The 19,506-nt window shown below is 35.2% G+C and overlaps 1 protein-coding gene across 5 annotated transcripts in view; it reads right to left on the bottom strand.

The window, feature by feature from the left end:
- Positions 1-8,690: 8,690 nt before the first annotated feature.
- The window catches only part of LOC144965751 (uncharacterized), a 15,364-nt gene continuing 4,548 nt past the window's right edge, over positions 8,691-19,506 (bottom strand). For 2 of the 5 annotated variants that reach the window (XM_078901405.1, XM_078901404.1), the window contains exons 2-3: positions 12,295-12,663; positions 8,691-9,105 (exon numbers count right to left, since the gene is read on the bottom strand). In XM_078901405.1, the coding sequence (XP_078757531.1) occupies positions 8,869-9,105; positions 12,295-12,663 (606 nt within the window). In that variant the 3' untranslated portion in view covers positions 8,691-8,868. Of the gene's footprint in view, positions 9,106-12,294; positions 12,664-13,996; positions 14,259-14,620; positions 14,689-14,712; positions 14,842-19,506 lie in introns of those variants that run through there. The other 3 variants (XM_078901403.1, XM_078901408.1, XM_078901407.1) reach the window with 3 other exon arrangements.

Genomic DNA, 19,506 nt, shown 5'->3' with positions numbered 1-19,506 from the left:
AGGGAAACAGTCAAAATTTGACTCATAGTTACTGTTTTGGGAGATGATATTTTTTTCCTTCTAAATCATCTCTCTGTTATGCATTATCATATTTGTTATTTTGAATGTATAGTGTAAGCATCTGAGTGTATTCCTCTTTGTTGGAACTCAACTTTGTGCTTGTGTCCGGATGAGACTTATAGGTGGTCTCAAACTAAGTATATTAGTGGTGTTCTCTTGGAATCTACTTCTGATCCCTATTTGTTCCCAATTTCCCTATGTCTTTTTCTTGTGTGCTTTAATTGTAATTCTAGAACTTTTTGCTATCCAATTTTCTTCCTTTTTACTGGCGCTGATATAACCCTTAAAAACAAACAAACAAACAGAAACGTCCATTTTATCTGTTACATTCAATTTCATATTGTTATTTATTTCTTCGAGCTTCGAGCAGCAGCATTTACATTAAAGAGGAAATTAGCAACACATCCGGTATAGATATATTTCCTTCCGTTTCATATTTGAACTAACTTTTGTCATAGCCACAAGATGAGTCAAGTCGCGTGATCACATTAAATGTCGATCGTCAATTCTATATTTAGGTCAATGAAAGTTTCATTGAAATTCTTTTGTTGTTTGATTTTATTTTTTGTTGTTGTTCGTTTGTTTATGTTTGTTTTCTTTTTGTTATTGTTTTAGTTTGGAAGTGATCCCTTCGACTTCGAGTCTCCGTTCATTCGCAACTCACGAGCCGATTAAATCGGGGTTTTGTTCGGATTTTTTTTTTTTTTTTTTACTCACAAAAAAAAAAAAATGACTACTTTCGACAATCTGTGCTTTTCTTACAAATTTTTAAGCCGGTGTCAATAGCAACAGGACACGTTTTGCCTCTGTCATTCGTAACGGACGGATTTTCCTTCCGTATCGCAGCTCTCCTAATCTGACAACAGCCCTACTAACATTACAAGATCAATCTTTCCTTCTATCTCCCCATCTGAAATAATAATAATAATAATAATAATAATAATAATAATAATAATAATAATAATAATAATAATAATAATAATAATAATAATAATAATAATAATAATAATAATATTAATATAATAATAATAATAATAATAATAATAATAATAATAATAATAATAATAATAATAATAATAATAATAATAGTAAGAAGAAGAAAAAGAAGAATAGTGTACATTTATATAGCGCCATCACCTTTTGCAATATGAGCTCAATGAGCTGAAGGAAGAATAAAAAATGAAGGACAGGAACTAAAGCTCATCGCCTAGACATTGCATTGTTATATTGTCTATTGTCATCACTACATTTACCAAGGCAACTTGCCAGCTGCGGATGAATTGCCAGCCAGAGCCAAGGCCCGGACATTACAGTAAAGTTAAGAAAGTAAAATAATTGGGACAAAGAAGGGAGGAGATTTTATATCCTCTCCTAAACATGCCGTTATTCCCACTGATCGCGACAACATAGAACTGTAGCGAATCGCTACAATGAATTTAAAATGTTTTTTTTTTTTTTATATGGCGTAAAATAGCCCATTATAAACTACGGCCATTCCAAACTACAAACTATCACGCTCCAAACTATAAACAGGTTGTCCTGAAATTAATAGACTAAAGCAAATATCAAGGCAATTACAAATCATTGGGCAATTTATCTCTATGGCATTAGTAAGTACAATTGTTATAATTTTCAAAGCGAGGGATTCATTCTTGTGTCAGAACCGTCAAGGTTAGAATTGCTTTCCTCTTGGAAAATAGTAATAAACCCTTTTTCTTCTATTTCTTTTCTTCTTTTTTTTCTTCGTTGTTTTTTATTATAATGTAATCATCAACAATATCTTGCGAAATCAAGAGGTTGAATCATGGGAAATGACCTTTAAAATGGTGCATAATTGAAACATCATTTATTATTTGCAATTTTGTCCCGAACCGGGTTATTTTCCAAAGCGCAAATACCCCCTCCACCCACCAGAACCCCCCCCCCCCCCCCCCAAAAAAAAAAAAACCCACAAAAAAACCCCCAAAAAACATAAAATTCTAAAACCTCTTTTACTGTCACTTTCCGCACTGTAAACGTGATATTTTACTCCCATTCGTCAGGTAAGCCTTTTAAGACCTTAAATAAAATAAAAATAAAAATCTTGAGCTTTTATATTGCTCAATGTCCACTAAATGTACCCAAAGGGCTTTACAAGGGGTTCCAAGCCAACAGCAACACTTAACATGTAGGACGAGACATGACGCCTGTTAGGCGATGTTACAGATTTTTCGGACAGAGACAACGTTTTTAACGACTAGGTACTCATTTTACACATGAGTACGGTGAGAGAATGTGAGTAAAGACCCTTTATCAAGAACTCAACTATGTGCCGCTCAGGACTCGAACTCAATAACTTCCGATCCAAAGTCGATTGCCATACCACTAGACCACATAGCCGTAAACATGTAAAAAGCACCGTGGCTTATCTATCTGTCTGTCCATCTATCTATCTATCAATAAATCTATTTATCTATCCTTCTGTCTGTCTGTCTGTCAATCTGTCTATCTAATAAATTTTCTCCTCAATCTATCTATCAATATATATATATATATATATATATATATATATATATATATATATATATATGTATATATATACATATATATATATATATATATGTGTGTGTGTGTGTGTGTGTGTGTGTGTGTGTATCTATCTATCTCTATCTATCTTAATGACACTGTGACCCTATAATGGTATGACACTCGCCTTCGGACCGGCGGTAGGTCGTCTGTTCGATTCCGCGGGACTAATTTGAGTCCTTGCAAAAGGCATTACAGAAATGCTATAATGGCATGAGTATATATATGTATGTATAAAATATTTCAAGTATAATCATGATCAACTTCTACAATATTGTTTCGAGCATTATAAATAGATCCTTTTATCAAAAAGTTGAGCACTATTATTTCATGTTTTTTTTGTTTTTATAATTTATTATTTTGTACAAAGGATACCCGGCAGGATGATCAGAAAAGGAGGAGGAGATTTTGTATCCTTTCCCGTTATTCCCACTGATCGCGACAACAAAGATGCATCACAGTACATCACAGAGGATGGCAGATCTATTGCAGAGGTCAAACGAAGGATCAGCATTGCCAAAACAAATTTCATGAAAATAAAAACAGTCCTCAGAGCATAGAAATATCAACAGAGTCAAACGTACGTACTGCTAAATGTTACGTAGGACCTTATGGTCCACATTCCTGCATGCCTGTGAAACATGGACCATGACGAAGGAGATAGATAGAAAGAGATAGATAGAAAATCTGATGCCTTTGAGATGTGGGTGTACCACAGAGTTCTGAGAGTATCTTGGACCAGAAAGAAATCAAACATTCTGTTTCTTATTGAGGCAGGCCAAAGGTCCAAATAACTGTTGGCTGAAGTTAAAATGAGAAAACGAAACTATTATGGACACATTCGGAGACACAACACTATCAAAATCAGTGCTAGAGGGAAAAGTAGTTGGCAGAAAGGCACGGGGCAAAATAAGGAAGTCCTGGATAGGAAATGTGGAGAAAACAAATGGCAAAAGGAACTCCGATAAGGTCAGAAGGTATACATAAATGATTATAAATTTGTATACACGTTTTAATTCGATCTTTTTTTTCTAATTAATTAACCGAGCCTTATAAAATTTAACTGAGTTGTGAATAGCATTCACTGTTCACGTATCTAAACACTTTTGCTTTTGTCCATAACTTTGCTCACCATGTTTCCACATGCTGTTTAAGAATTGTGTATGTTGCTGGAAGTGTGTAGAATAAAAAAAAAAATTGTATTCACATTAACATTGATAATCATTACCAATCATTTTCGGATTTTTCCCAAAACTTCATACCTATCAAACATAAATAATATAGATTTTTAAAACTCTAACTCAAAGGGAATAAGCAGAGTGTTATACATTCATTTTGTTCAGCAAAACGACCTCTACAACACAGCAATAAGTTTTTATTAAGTATAACAAAATATTTCTTCAAAATAAATCCAAAACTGTGAAATAATGCCATAATACAAAATTATCATAGTTCCTGTTATTTTGACATTTTCCTCCGTTTTGACACATTGATATTTTCACCACTGAACAAAGGGAAATGACTCATGATATTTAATTAATGGAACTCTGGATTATGCCTACTTCGAACTCGAGCACGCTTCGGCATTAAGTACGCCTAAGCAATCTCCTGATGACCGTGCTTAGTGGCGGCATGGACTGTATGTCATTTCAGAGAGTGAAACAATTCCTTATTTTCTTGCATTTTTCTGAATACAATCAGTACATCTGTTATTGAGCCAGATCACAGAAGTTAAAATGACGTTCAAATACCCTAAACTTGTTTGATAAGTATTTAGAATGGGATGTAGCTTTGTGGTATAGTGGTATGACACCCACCTTTGGACCAGAAGGTACAGTCTTGGAATCCTGCACTGAGCGGTGCATAGTTGATTTCTTGGAAAGGCTCTTTACTTAAAATCTCACACAGTACTCAGGTGTAAAATTAGTACATGGCCGTTAACAGCGTTGTCTCTATCGGGGAAAACTTAATACGCCTAACAGGCATCATGTTTTGTCTCACATGTTGATTAGGGACCCCTTGTAAAGGCATTGAGCACATTTAGTGGATATTGCGCTATGTAACTGCTTTAGTTGGGAGGGGAAGGGGTTAATGCTGTAGATTAAAAAAGGGAAAATTATTACATTGAACTAGTGGGTGTCACTGGTTTTATGACATTATGATATAATGATATTTCCAACCACAATCGGGCGAACAATATTACAAATAAATAGCTGTGTGGTGTTCGGGCTCCCTCAACTGAGAGGGTGCAAGAATAGCCCAAACGCCAAGCCAGCATGTCTTAAAAAGCGACGAATAGTGTGTGACTCCCCCTTTTTTGAGTCACCTGGTCCTCCAGGTTGGGGTTGTCGAAGGGTTAACACCCCTTCTATAAAACTCAAACCGTTACAGAAACGCAGCCGGACAAATCAACTCTTTTTTTTTTTTTTAGCTTGGGCGACAGAAGAGTTTCTGCAATGAAAGAATTTATGAAGGAGAACAGGAATTATTAAAGAAACTAATATACAAAGAAGTGATAAGACATGGAATGAGATAAAAAAGTTAGCTCAGGATAGAGAAGGATGGAAATTATTTGTCTGTGGTCTATACCTTGACCCAGGGTGAAAAAGCAATGATGATGATGATGACAAATTATTAAATAAGTCTGTTGTCATAATTAAATTATAACTTTATTTAAGAATAAGAAAATGTCAAAAATAAAATGAAAAGGTTTTGACAGTAAAACGTACCTATTTAGTAGTAGTAGTAGTAGTAGTAGTAGTAGTAGTAGTAGTAGTAGTAGTAGTAGTAGTAGTAGTAGTAGTAGTAGTAGTAGTAGTAAGCTTCGCAGTCCGAATGACGCTTGCTGAGACTTGTGTGATTCAGTCATGGTCGATAAGTATAGCTGCTCTCTCCATCCATGTTGTTAATTGTTTCCATTGGTCACGGTCCTGGGCCAGAGTTTTGAGGCTGTCAAGATCTTGTTGTGACTTTAGTACGGAGGACACTGCAATATTTCTTAGTTCTTCAGGGATTAATTCGGCCTCATCTGAATCCAGAAATCTCTGATATGTAGAGAGGTCCTGGTTCAGGGTAGTTGCTATTGATGTTGGTGGTCTCCCTACATATTTGTTGTTGCCATGGAGGAAATATTCTGTCATTGCAGTTTGGGCTGGGATATTATCTTCTCGACGTAAGATGTGACTAAATAGCCTCCATTGCTGTACTTTTATTATTGTACTCAGGCGTTGGACCCCTGTTTTTTTCAAAAAGATCAGTATTTGTACCTATTTAGTAACACATAGACTAAAGACAATACAATACACACAAACTTATTCTCGCCTTCTAGTTGTCTCAAGTTTGCTCTTCTGTTTTCTTGTAGCGGCCTTGGTCTGACTTTTCGTGAAAACAATGTGTGTGGATACGTCTTGACTCTTTACCGAACAAGGCCCAGAAATTATTGAGATCAACTGTGCCTGGGTGGAGTTCCTGACCTCCCATAGTGGGCAGGAAGGTACTTGCTGTGTCTTCTATACTCCTATACATGTTTTCCAGTTGCTTTCTGTCTGTGTCTTGGAATGAGATTACTTGGTTTTGTCTTGGCCCTTGCCGGAGTCCTGGCTGGGAGTGAAACAGTCAAAACCGTAGTTATTGTTTTGGGAGATGATATTTTTTTCCTGTTATTGTTATGTATTATTATATTTGTTATTTTGAATGTATAAAGTAAGCATTTGAGTGTATTCCTCTTTGTTGGATTTTGTGCTTGTGTCCGGATGACACTTATAGGTGATCTCAAACTAAGTACATTGGTGGTATACTCTTGGAATCTACATCTGATCCCTTTTTGTTCCCAGTTCCCCTTTGTCTTCCTTTCACTTGGGTAATTTAATTGAAATTCTAGAACTTTTTACTATACCATTTTCTTCCTTTTTACTGGCGCTGATATAACCTAAATGTGTTGCAAGCGCCGTAAAACCCTTAAAACAAAACAAATCAACTGTGCTTCTTAAATGTATTTTATGCACAAGACTTTACACTACCCTTTTATATCTGGATAGATATTTGAATGAATAAATTTTCATTGTATATTATCACACTCTTTTATGGAGTTATGATTTTACGGCATATGTCGCTTTTTAATTTGTCACCGAAACGGCCAACGTTGAATATATTTATAACAAAGTTTTGGCCTTCTCTGTGTTATATTTAATTTGTCGCTGAACAGGCCAGCATTAAATATTGTATAACACAGTGTTGGCCTTCTCTGTGTTATGCTTTATTGGGACACATAATATGCATAGAAACAGATCTGCCTTCTCTGTTCTAAGATGTTATTGATCTCTTTTAGATCGGACTGGCATTGCATAACTCTGCCTTCTCTGTGCAATGATTTTAGTCACCCGTTTACGGACTTTCACAGTACAGTAACTTGCACAATGCGTTGCTATTTTCCAGCCCGAACATATCTCACACAACCAACCCTGCATTGTTCGAAGAATAGAAAGTGACGATATGCGACCTGCCATGGGTTTATATAACCATGGTGAGTGGTATTCATAGAACGACATTAGAGGCGTTGTCAAAACAAGATAAATACACTGTAGCTCATTGTCTAAGCTTGAATCCCATTGAGCCTTAAGCTCGTTATACAGTAACGTGACAACCACCCCCCCCCCTCACCCACGTTTAAAATCTCTTTTTTTTGTAGTATATTACATGAACATGAATTTTACAAACGGATAATGAGAATTCCTTATGAAATGAATAAGTTAGACGAGATACATATCTCTTAATCTAAGCGGGTCATTATATTCTTGGATATTAATGAAGTTATTTTTCACTTAAATACTTAATAATACTCCAATGAAAAAAAATGGAACAAATGTAAATAGAATGCATTAATTATGATATGCAATTATTGGAAAATTTAAAACAATTAAAGCCTTAGGTCTGAAGGATATACATAATGTTTCATATGATTTTAAGTATGAATAATAAAGATAATGATATTATTTGACTGAAAGACATGAAATATCATTAAAATATGGACGCACATAACTATAGTCAGATTTGTTATTAATGAATGTACCGTGTTTTTCTGTTTTTTCTCAGCTATATTTTATATATAGATTGAGGAGAAAAATTATTAGATAGACAGCAAAGCTTTCTTCACATTCTTTTGTCCAGTTTATTTTGTTTCGCAGTGATTTCTTTGTTAGATTTGTTAAAGGCGTTGCAATATCTGAAAAGTTTGGCACATATTTCCTATAAAACTTTAGGAGACCCAACACTTTTCTAACGCCCTTTTTAGTTTTGGGGGTTTGCAACTGTTTGATTGTTTTCTGTATCGGGTTTTTGGATTAGGGATCCAATTATGTGATCTAAAAATCGTTTATTCTTTACTGGTATTGTTGAAGTGACCCTAATGTCGTGTTCGACAATTGAAGTATGGCTGGTATATCTGTTAGCACACATTGGTGTTTTGTGATTAGTGCTTGCTTCTGTGACGCATCTAACTCGGAGTTAATATTTACGTCATTTATTCATTCATTTTCCCTGTATAATGGGATAGGGGGATGGTGAATCTCGCCTTCATCTTCTTCGCGTTTTCGATTTGAACATTATTGAAAACCGACGCGGGGTTACGTTCAACCTATTGTTTGAGAATGTTGATGTGGAAAGTTTTTGTTTTATCGCCCATTTTAATCACATAGTTTACTCCTGATCTAACTGTAATCATAGGACGACCAAGAGGGGTGGTCAACAACGGGTTTGAAAATAAACAACGTTGTTGAGATGAATAAACAAAAAAATGATTTTGTTTATCCATCTTAACAACGCCACTACCACAATATCTCATTTGTCTGAAGTGTTTCATTCATCCTGTTTTGTTGATAAAGGGGAAATCCGAACGTCCATTTTATCTGTTTTAGTATATTAAATTGAAGCATAAATTCAATTTCACATTGTTATTTATTTCTTCGATCTTCGAGCATTTTTTACATTGAAAAATTCAGAGAACACAAAAGGCAGCGGAGAAAAAACACCTCCAAAAATCTAAACAAAACAAACAAAAAAGTCAAATGTAATTCTGCAAATATTTGTATTTTTTCCATATTCTTCTATAGATACTGTCTATCCTTTTCTGCAATATTTAGACTTTTACTTAACTAATTTGCACAGAACTAAATTTGTTCCAAATACCATATATCGAAATCAAGTATTATTTGTTGTCGTCGTCTTTGCCGCTGTTATCGTCGTCATCTATTTCCTTTTCACAAATTCTACTGATCTCTTCCTTCGGGACTCGCTACACATTGGAATCTGAGAAATAACTGTCTCTTCAAGAAGGATGTTAAAAATGGTCAAGGCATGAGGAATCACGTTTAAGGTACAGCCATCCCCTCCGTCGGTGAGGCAATTCCAGATATTTCCAATTACGGAGCAGGAAGTTGCTGGATCATTTGCCGAAATAATGTTTTCCAAGTTTGCAACAAAAGCCTATTTTTAGAAAATTATAAAAAGAAAACAAAGATCACATCCAAAATCAACATTCCAACCAGACTAGATAATACATTGTTGCTTTATTATTATTGACACATTTCAGGTTGGAATAACTCGAGAGCTATATGTAATATTTCATTAATCAGTTTATTGCCATGTGTGTAGAATTTATTCAAGTTTTGATTGATATACGGTGTAACACAGTGCGTCCTTTGGTAGCTAAGTTATGACGTCATCAGTAGAAAAGGGAATTTCTACATAAATCGCAGTTTATTTTGGCTTTAACTTAACATAACAGAACATAACATATGGCATAGGGCGAATAGGATAAAATCCCTTGAATGCCCTTAATATTAATTGTAATGCTAGAAATCTATTGATTGAAAGATTACAATAATGATACAAGTGGTAAAGATAGTATATCAACTTAAATGTACTCATGTATGGACAGACATATGGACAAACATATATCTTTAACGGTGGCATGCAAAGCACACACACACACACACACGCACACACACAACACACACGCACACATATATCCATACATATAGAAGATAACCATAATAAGGTAACAATGCATAATATTTACATACAAGATTGAAAGCCGTGTCAACAGCAGTGCAAACAAGTATTATTCTTGTCCGACCTGATTCTCGAACTTTGACAGATAACTCCCTGAAAACATTGTCTTCTCAGATGAAGCATCTTTTTACGTGTCCGGCCATGTACATAAACCACGCAACTCACTAAAAGTCAATGTCTGGTGTGAACTGGCCAGGGAAAGAGCGGTCGGTCCTTTCTTTCTTGACGACATGGGAGTGACAACAGCAAACTATCTGGCCATGTCAGAATCATTCGGGGTCCCGCAATTTGATTATCTTTAACCTATCATCTTTTCCCGACAGGATGGAGCTCCCCCTCAGTGGAGTTGAAATGTGAGAGCATATATATATATATATATATATATATATATATATATATATATATATATATAATGAACAGTTCCCAAACCGATGGATTGGCCGAGATTATCCAATTTCCTAGCCTCCAAGATCATCTGATCTAACCCCACTTGACTTTCCTTTTTTATTTTTTATGGGGTGGAGGGGGGGGGGGATATGTGAAGAGCATAGTGTTTAGAACCCCCGTCAGAGACATGCTTGACCTGTAGACAAAAATAAAAGAAGCCCTTCTCTCTGTCACATTACTCATGCTGCAAAAGACGTGGGACCAACTGGAGAGATGCATGCGGCTTGTCATTAATGATGGTGGTCACGTGGATTGCACAAGCACACGATCACACGTATGATATCAGAAAAAAAAATGTTTAAATAAATTTGGATTACTATGTTGAAAACAAAATCGATGTCGATGCAGCTGTTCTTGAGTTATTCCAACCTGAAATGTGTCAATGATTAAAAACAAGTACGCTGAAAATTACGATTATATGTCAAAATTACCCTTTTCTACTGATGACGCCATAGCTCAGCTCCCAAAGGGCGCACAGTGTTAAAACTTATATCAATCAACACTTAAATAATTTCTGCGCCCATAGCAGGAAACCGGTTGATGAATTCTTACATCGCTTTGGAGATATTTAAATCCGAAATGTATCAATAATTTAAACAAAACAAACTCTATAACTTTGCCTACAGAAATCTGTGTCTTAATTTTCATTTTTAAAAATTTAAGTTTTCATATTTATTCTACATATTAATACCGTATATATACGATGCGTTTAAAGGTAAAAGACAAACGGGCATTCGGAAAGGGAGGTTGAGTAACCCTTATGCTATGCTATCAATCTAAGAATTTGATTCAGAACGACAAATGAATTCAGGGATTTTGATGTTCTGACTGTTGTCACCAAGAATGCTCCAATTTATGTATGGAGGTACTCAATTTTAATACGTCTCCAGAATGTTTTTCGTTCTCATGGGTCTATTCTTATGTGGTTCAAACCGTATCTCGGAAATAGATTCCAAAAGTTACATTAGAGAATAAGTATAGTTCCCAGTTTTTTCACCCTAAATTTGAGGTTCCGTTCTGGGCCCACTTCTATATGAACTCTGCTATGTGCATCCACTTAGTAATATGATCGATGATTTTAGAATCAACAAGCATTTATACGCAGATAACACCCAACTGGTTTGTTCTGTCACATTAAAAAGTGAATATAAAGTAATCGAAAGGATTGAGACATGAAAAAAAAGATCAAAGTTTGGATCACTAATAACAATTTAAAACTAAAAGAAGAAAAGACAGAAATTATTAAGTTTGGAAGAATGAATAATACGCCATAAATGTTATCCCAATCTATTGATATTGCTGGTACAAATGTCAACATTTCATCAACCCATGTATTGTATTATATTGTATTGTATTCAATTCTATTGCTATTGTAATTGTATTCTATTCTATTCTATTGCATTGTAGTGTATACTATTGTATTATGTCGTATTGTATTGTATTGATTTCTATTCGATTGTATTATATCGTAATGCATTGTATTGTAATGTATTCAATTGTTTTCTACCGTATTGCATAGTATTGTAATGTATTCTATTGTGTTGTATTCTATTCGATTCTATTGTTTACTTTTCTATTGTAATGTATTGTGTTTTATTGTATTTATTTTATTGTATTCTATCGTCTTGTATTTATTGTATAAGATTGTATTCTATACAATTGTATTCTATCATATTGTATTTTATTGTGTCGCATTGTATTGTATTGCAATGTATTGCATTGTATTCTATCGTATTGTATTGTATTCTATTTTGTCGTAGTGTATTGTATGGTGTTCTATCGTATTGTATTATATTCTATTTATTTCTATTATATTGTATTATATTATATTATACTCTATTGTATTGTATTGTTTTGTTTTGTGTTGTATTCTATTCTATTGTATTCTATCGTGACCTCTCAAATTGACAATATATCAAGTTATTATCATGGGTGTAGAATCACTTTTTGACATCTGGTTTTCATCATCGGTAGACCTATATTAAGTCAATGTCTTGACAATAATTTCACATTGTTTGACCTCTGGATGACCTAAAAGTGAGGTTAAAGTTCCTATCGGTCAATGGTTCATTTGAAAGTTCAAAACTTTTTTCACCAATCTGGAATGAGAATGATCTCGGGACAGGAATAATTTTCAGTAACGATAAAACTGACCTGATCGCATTCATCAGCGCCTGACGTATCGAAGCAGCTTGTTTCGCCGGAAGGTATTTCAAGTTCAATTCTTCTGTCATCATTACACATCCTGTTCAAGGCACCAACCACATTCGTTTCAACAGAGCCCATCAGGTCCTCTCTGCCAAGACACCTTCCCATACAGCGCCGTTCTCCCGCGGCCAATCTACATCCTCGGCCAGACTCCCCGTCATTGACAAATGGGGAAAACTCAGCTCTACACATCCGGAAATTAAATTGGCAGTCCTGACTCGTTGACAAACCAAAGTGGGTTCCAACAATGACGACAACAAGGTAGACAAATGGTGATCCTCGTAGAAAAATCATCGTTAACTTGTTTGAAAATATCTAAATATAGAAAAATATATTATTGAATTGAATAAATTGTTTATTGTCGGTAAAAATGCAAATACATATTACATAATATTCTATATATTAAAACATATTAAGTGGTCCGTTGTTAAATCTTCTGAAGTAGCGTTTCGTCAATCCGCGGATCAACCTCTGATAACTATCTTCATCAGAGCTTTGCGCATCGAATTTTCACGATCATCCTTAGGGACTCCAAAAGCATTTTTCAAATCATACATACAGCAAATATGTTACCTGTTATGGAAAGTACATATAATTCTTAGACTGGTGATATCACAATCAACATGATATGGCAATAGTTCAAACAATGCACCTTTTACACTTCAAATGGACCAAAAAGACCATTTTCAAATCCCGCTAACGGCATAGCTCATAATCCCAAACAACACAAATTTTTTGAATCAAGATTACAGACACTGACAAATCAGCTAATTTTTAAAGGCTGTAACTATCAAAATTTAGAAATTATTGCATTAAAATGCGAAAAAAATCTCATTTGCGCAATATTCGAAAATGACCTAAAATTTGCAAAAATAACCAATTTTTCAAAATTCATTAAGAATTCAAATAAAGCCACATATAAGATATAAAAAAGCCAAAAATAAGCACTATTGAAGAAAATAAATGAATTAACCGAAATTGGCATCAACCAAAATATCATTGATTCAAATTTGATATTGGAAAAAGTGAGGAAATACAAAGAATTTTAATAATTCACAAAAAATTAAAGCATGCGGTTACAGAAATAGAGAGGTAAAATTGAGGTATTTGTTATCAGTACTATTAACTAAACACAATTTAAAATTATAGCAAAAGAAAGATCTTCTTTGGCCGTTATTTGGTACCACTTGTGAATAAATCCAATCATTGGGGTGGTTCAACCTCCATGGAGAGTGCCAGAGATGTAAAATTTGGCCATCAGATCACCGTAATTTCAGACGAAAGGTCTCTAAAGCCAATCAATTTTACCTATATTCCCAGCAACACTGATCAAGCAAATAATAAATTTTTAGAAAGAAGAAAAAATAGTACTCTTAAACTGTACTAAGATATATTCCTAGCTTAATTATAAAGCAAATGCCGGCAGTTTTAAAAGACCAATATTTCGAGAAATAAATGCCGCTGACATCAAAATCGCGCGTTTTGGAATAGATACAATCTAAACTTTGATGCCTCTTTAGAGGATTGATCAAAGTGTTTTGAATAGGAAATTGGATAATAATAGTAATACTGTTTGGAGGTGATGGATCACATATATTTTAAAATCTTGGTTAATTCACGTAATCTTAAAAACTTAAAGCCAACTTACCGCGTAGTTGAAAGATGACGCAATTGTAACCCACCAGAGCTTTTACAATTACAAGGTATCACGATAGTCACACATTTTATATACATTTTTCTTTTTTTTTAAATATACAACTTTTGCCTTTAGATAGAGCAATTTCTACTAAATGTGATCAAAGCGCTTTACAATTGGTCAAAAACTAACAGCGACAATTAATATGCAGGATGATACATCACATTATGAAGAGGCTTTTACAATTTTTTCCTTTTTTTTTCAGACTGAGTTAACATTGTTACCAACTTTGAACTCATTTTAACCAAATAACTGCTATATTATCGGGGGGAAAAAACGTATTTAAAAACTTGGCCAGAAAACTCGTCCTTCACATATCGACCGATTCAAATGACGCTCATCTTGGCAAAAACTCTGAAACCTGCGGACTTCGCGAAATCCCCAGGTTTGAGAGTTTTTGCCAAGATGAGTGTCATTTAAATCGATTCATATTTGAAAGACGCTTTTCAAGCCACATTCTTAAATACGTGTTTTTTCAGAGTACGATTGATTACTGGTGAACACAAGTAACATGTGTGTGTGTGTGTGTGTGTTTGTGTTTGTGTTTGTGTGTGTGTTTGTGTAGATATAAAAGACCTTTCCAAGGACTCAACTTTGCCTGTAGCCTATCAATAAATAATGTGTATTGGAACACAACAGGGTTTTAACTATTTTGTTTTTCATCTTACCTCTTCCTCGGTGTCAGAATAGGCAGCACCAGAATAAAGTGACATGGTTTGATGGTGACTAATTTTATAGGCCCTCTTAGACTGTTTTAAGGTCAATTGGTAGAGATGGCGGGATAAATATAATAGGAACACTTAACTGACTTTACAATTATCATGACGGTGGTGGTGGCGGCGGTGGCAGTGTTGGTGATGTTGTTGGTGGTGATGGTGATGAGTATGGTGGTAGCAGCTTCTAATGGCGTATCACTACTATGTTATGGTGATCAATCCAGGGCCCATTGTTTTAATAAGCGGACTAGACATAGTTCTTTACTTTTCTAGTAAATGACTTTCTAGTCTTAAACCGAAGAGAAACTAGTGACAAAAAAAAACAACAAATTTTGTATGAACGGTTTCTAGTCTCTGACGAGCTAGATCATGCCTAGAACAGAAGTGTAAGAGGGTTGTAAGGACGTCAACTAATTCAGTTATTTTGTGATGCAAAAACATCAAGCTCTCTAGTACACGATGGCAGGTAAGATACCAGTCTTCATATTTTCAACGCAAAAGATTTCCAAAGAGAAAATTAGCAACACAGATATATTCCATTCAGTTTTATGTTTGAACTTATTTTTATGACAGCCACATGATGAATCAAGTCGCGTGATATTGACTATCGATTGTTAATTCTATATTTAGGTCAATAAAAGTTTCATTGAAACTTTTTTTTTTTTTTTTACTATTTTTTTTTGTTTCTTTGATTTTTGTTTGTTTTTTTTAATTGTTTTTTTTGGGTGGGGGGGGGGGGGGTCCTTTTATTTGTTTTGTTTTGTTTTGAAGGGGAGGGGGGGGTCTTTGAAAGTGAACCCTTCGACTTCGAGTCTCCGTTCACTCGCAACTCGCGAGCCCGATTAAATCGGATTGTCTTTAGTCTTTACTCACGGAAAGGTGTACTTTCTCCGATCTGAACTTTTCTTACAGTTTTTTAAAATCCGGTGTCAATAGCAACAGGCCAAGTTTGCTTCCGTCATTTGTAACTGACAGATCAGATTTTCCTTCCGAATCGAAGCTCTCCAAATATCACGACAGCCATACCATACTAACATTCCAAGATATATCAAAGTTAGATCAAAGCTGGAATATGCCATCTGCATATGGTATCCGAAGTTTGAGGGAGACAACGACTGTTTGGAAAGAGTGCAAAGGAGAGCAACAAGACTTATCACACACCTGAAAGACAAAACCTACTGTAAGAGATTGAAAGAATTAAATCTCCCGACCTTAGATTACATGAGAAGAAGAGGAGATATGATCCAAACATATAAAATAGTAAAGGAAATAGACAGGGTAGAGGCATGATTTCGTAAACCAAACAAGAACATTCAGACACGAGGAAACAGCAAGAAACTGGAAAAAGAACGTTTTAAAACAAATGAAAGAAGGAACTTTTTTTCATCTAGAATTGTTAATAACTGGAATAAACTGCAAGAAACCACAGTATCAGCAAAAAAAATTGAATAAATTCAAAGCAGAGTTGGAGATAAGCAACATCCTAGGAAACAAGTTCAATTATAAAAATTGGTCCAATCATTAATAGATGAGGAGGAGCGAAGGAGACTACACCAAGTCTAAAAGCTCTATACAGAGGTATCCAGGTATCCAGGTATATCTGTCCTTCTAACTCCTTCTAAGAAGAAGAAGAAGAAGAAGAAGAAGAAGAAGAAGAAGAAGAAGAAGAAGAAGAAGAAGAAGAAGAGTGTACATTTATATAGAGCCAACACCTTTTGAATATGAGCTCAAGGCGCTTAAGAAGGAATAAAAATGAACAAAGACAGGAACTAAAGCTCATCGCCTAAACATTGTCATCACGACATATTGTGTGAAACTATAAAATGTAATTTATTTTTTCAGTTCATTCCGTTTCAGATAGTTGGACCATCGGTATCAATATCCTTATTTGACGTGCCATTGACTAAATCTTCTACCCTTTGTGTTCTTTATACGAACTCTATATTTACCTATTTACCTGTTGCCATAAAGACCTTCTCCACAACTTACTTAATTCTCTGTGCATGTGGTGTTTCATAAAATAAAAATTAATTGAGCATTTATACAGGGCAATATCCACGATGTTGCTCAAAACGCTTTATAAGGGGTCCCTGGACAACAGCAACACTTAACATGTAGACGGGACATAACGTCTGTTAGGCGATATTGCTATTTTTCGGACAGAGACAACGCTATTAACGACCAGGTACTCATTTTACGCATGAGTACGGTGAGAGAATGTTAGTAAAGAGCCTTTTCCAAGGACTCAACTATGCGCTGAGTGAGGCTCGAACCCAGGACCTTCCGATCCGTCTTACCACTGGACCACATGTATCAAGACATAAGGCCAACAGGTAAGCACTAGTGACTCATATTCTCCGTCAGCTTCCAAACCTCCTCCTCCCCACCCCTACCCCCAAGTCCAACCAAAGAATGTCATATCTCTATCTCCCGATCCTTGTCTTCAGTGGCATTCCCTTATTGCGATTTCCCTGCGGTGTCAATCTAAATGCTGTTTTCGGGATTGTTCCAAACTTATACTGAGTACTAAGGATACCCACCTGGATGATAAAAAAGTGTGTGTGTGTGGGGGGGGGGGGGGGCATTTTCTATCCTTTCCTACTGCCGTTACTCCCACTGATCGCGACAACATAGAACTTTAGCTAATCGCTATAACGAATATAAATTGTTTTTTATATGGTGTAAAATAGCCCAATATAAACTACGGCCATTCCAAACTTACAAAACTATCAAGCTCCAAACTATAAACAGGTTGTCCTGAACTGAATAGACTTTAGCAAATATCAAGGCAATTACAAATCATTGGGCAATTTATCTCTATGGCATTAGTAAGTACAACTGTTATAATTTTCAAAGCGAGGGATTCATTCTTTTGTCAGAACCGTCAATGGTAGAATTGTTTTCCACTTGGAAAATATTAGTAGCCTCTTTCTATTTTTGTTTTTTAGTTGTTTTCGATTATATAGTCATCAACAGTATATTATTATATCTGGCGAAATCAATAGTAGGAAATGACCTTTAAAATGTTGCATAATTTGAACATCTGTATATTATTTGCAATCCTTTGTCTCGAACCTGGTTACCTTCCAAAGCCCACAAAATCCTCCCCCCCCCCCTCCCCCAGAAAAAAACCCGAAAAGAAAAAGAACCAAACAAAAATTTCTAAAACCTCTTTTAGTAACTGTCACAATACGCGTGCTTTACTACTCCCATTCTCCGGGTACGCCTTTTAAGGAATTGTGTAATAACACAAAAAGCAATAAAAACTTGAGCTTTTATATAGATCAATATTCACTAATATCCACGTGCTTAAAGCGCTTTCCAAACGTTTCCTAGCCACATACCAAATGTAGGACGAGACATGACGTATGTTAAGTGATGTTACAATTTTTCGGACAGAGATAACGCTGTTAACAGTTAGGTACTCATTTTACACATGAGTAAGGTGAGAGAATGTGAGTAAAGACCCTTTACCAAGGAGTCAACAATGCGGCGCTGGGGACTTGAATTCAGGACTTTCTGATCCAAGGCCAAGTTTCTTACCACAAGACCACAAAGCCGCACAGAAAAAAGCAAGTAATCATAATGATAATAATAATAATAATAATAATAATAATAATAATAATAATAATAATAATAATAATAATAATAATAATATTAACAATAGTACCCTACTACTATTACTACTACCACGACTACTACTATTACTACTGCTACTACTACTACTACTACTACTACTACTACTACTACTACTACTACTACTACTATTACTACTACTACTACTACTACTACTACTACCTAGTAGTAGTAGTAGTAGTAGTAGTAGTAGTAGTAGTAGTAGTAGTAGTAGTAGTAGTAGTAGTAGTAGCAGTAGTGTGAGTAATGATAATATATAGTAATAGTACCTTTTTTTTTTTTTGAGAGATGATATGCAAATTATTTTTATACTACTATTATAGTTATTAATTAGCGGCCATGTGGTCTAGCGGTATGACCCTCCTCTTGGGATCGGGTTCCGCTCTGAGCATAGTGAGTCCCTGGAAAATGCTCTTTACTCACATTTACTCACTGTAGTCAGGCATAAAATGAGTACCTGGTCTTTAACGGTGTTGAGTCTGTCGGGAAAAAATGGTATCGCCTCACGTCTCATCCTACATGTTGTTATCGACTAGGGCCCCCTTGTAAAGCGCTTTGAGCACATTTAGTGGCTATTGCCCTATAAAACCTGAAATTTTATTTGTTTCTTTGTTTTTTGTTTGTTTTGTTGTTTTGTTTTTCTTCTTTTCTTTTTTTTTTAATTGTAAACGTTTTGATGTGTCCATTAAGTGGGACCTTTGCTTGGGCTGGCTGGTACTTTTAGATAATGTCGAAATGGGCGCATCAGTGGATTACTCGTGGACAGATCTGTTCCCTATTTGAATCAGGACCCCTTGTCTTTCTTTTTCTTTGGTGCTCCATATCTACGTTTCTCTCTATTATCCTTCTTCTTACTGGCGCCGAAATGACCTTATTGTAATAACGTCGCAGCGCCGTAAAATCCCTAACCGCCGCCCACCACCCCCCTCCCCCCTCCCCAGGCCCCAGAAAAAAACCCAACGAAACAAGGCAGAATATATATATATATATATATATATATATATATATTATATATATATATATATTCTGTTTATATAATTTATTATAAATAATAAGAACTGCGACCGTTTTCAACCATTTAACCGCTTGTTACGACTGCAAAATACTGTT

Source organism: Berghia stephanieae, chromosome 2, assembly GCF_034508935.2.
Source record: "Berghia stephanieae isolate SIO BIC M18660-M18661 chromosome 2, UCSD_Bste_1.3, whole genome shotgun sequence".
Lineage (NCBI taxonomy): Eukaryota > Metazoa > Mollusca > Gastropoda > Nudibranchia > Aeolidiidae > Berghia > Berghia stephanieae.
Note: the sequence above shows the minus strand (reverse complement) of the source record. Positions and strands in the feature narration are given on the sequence as shown.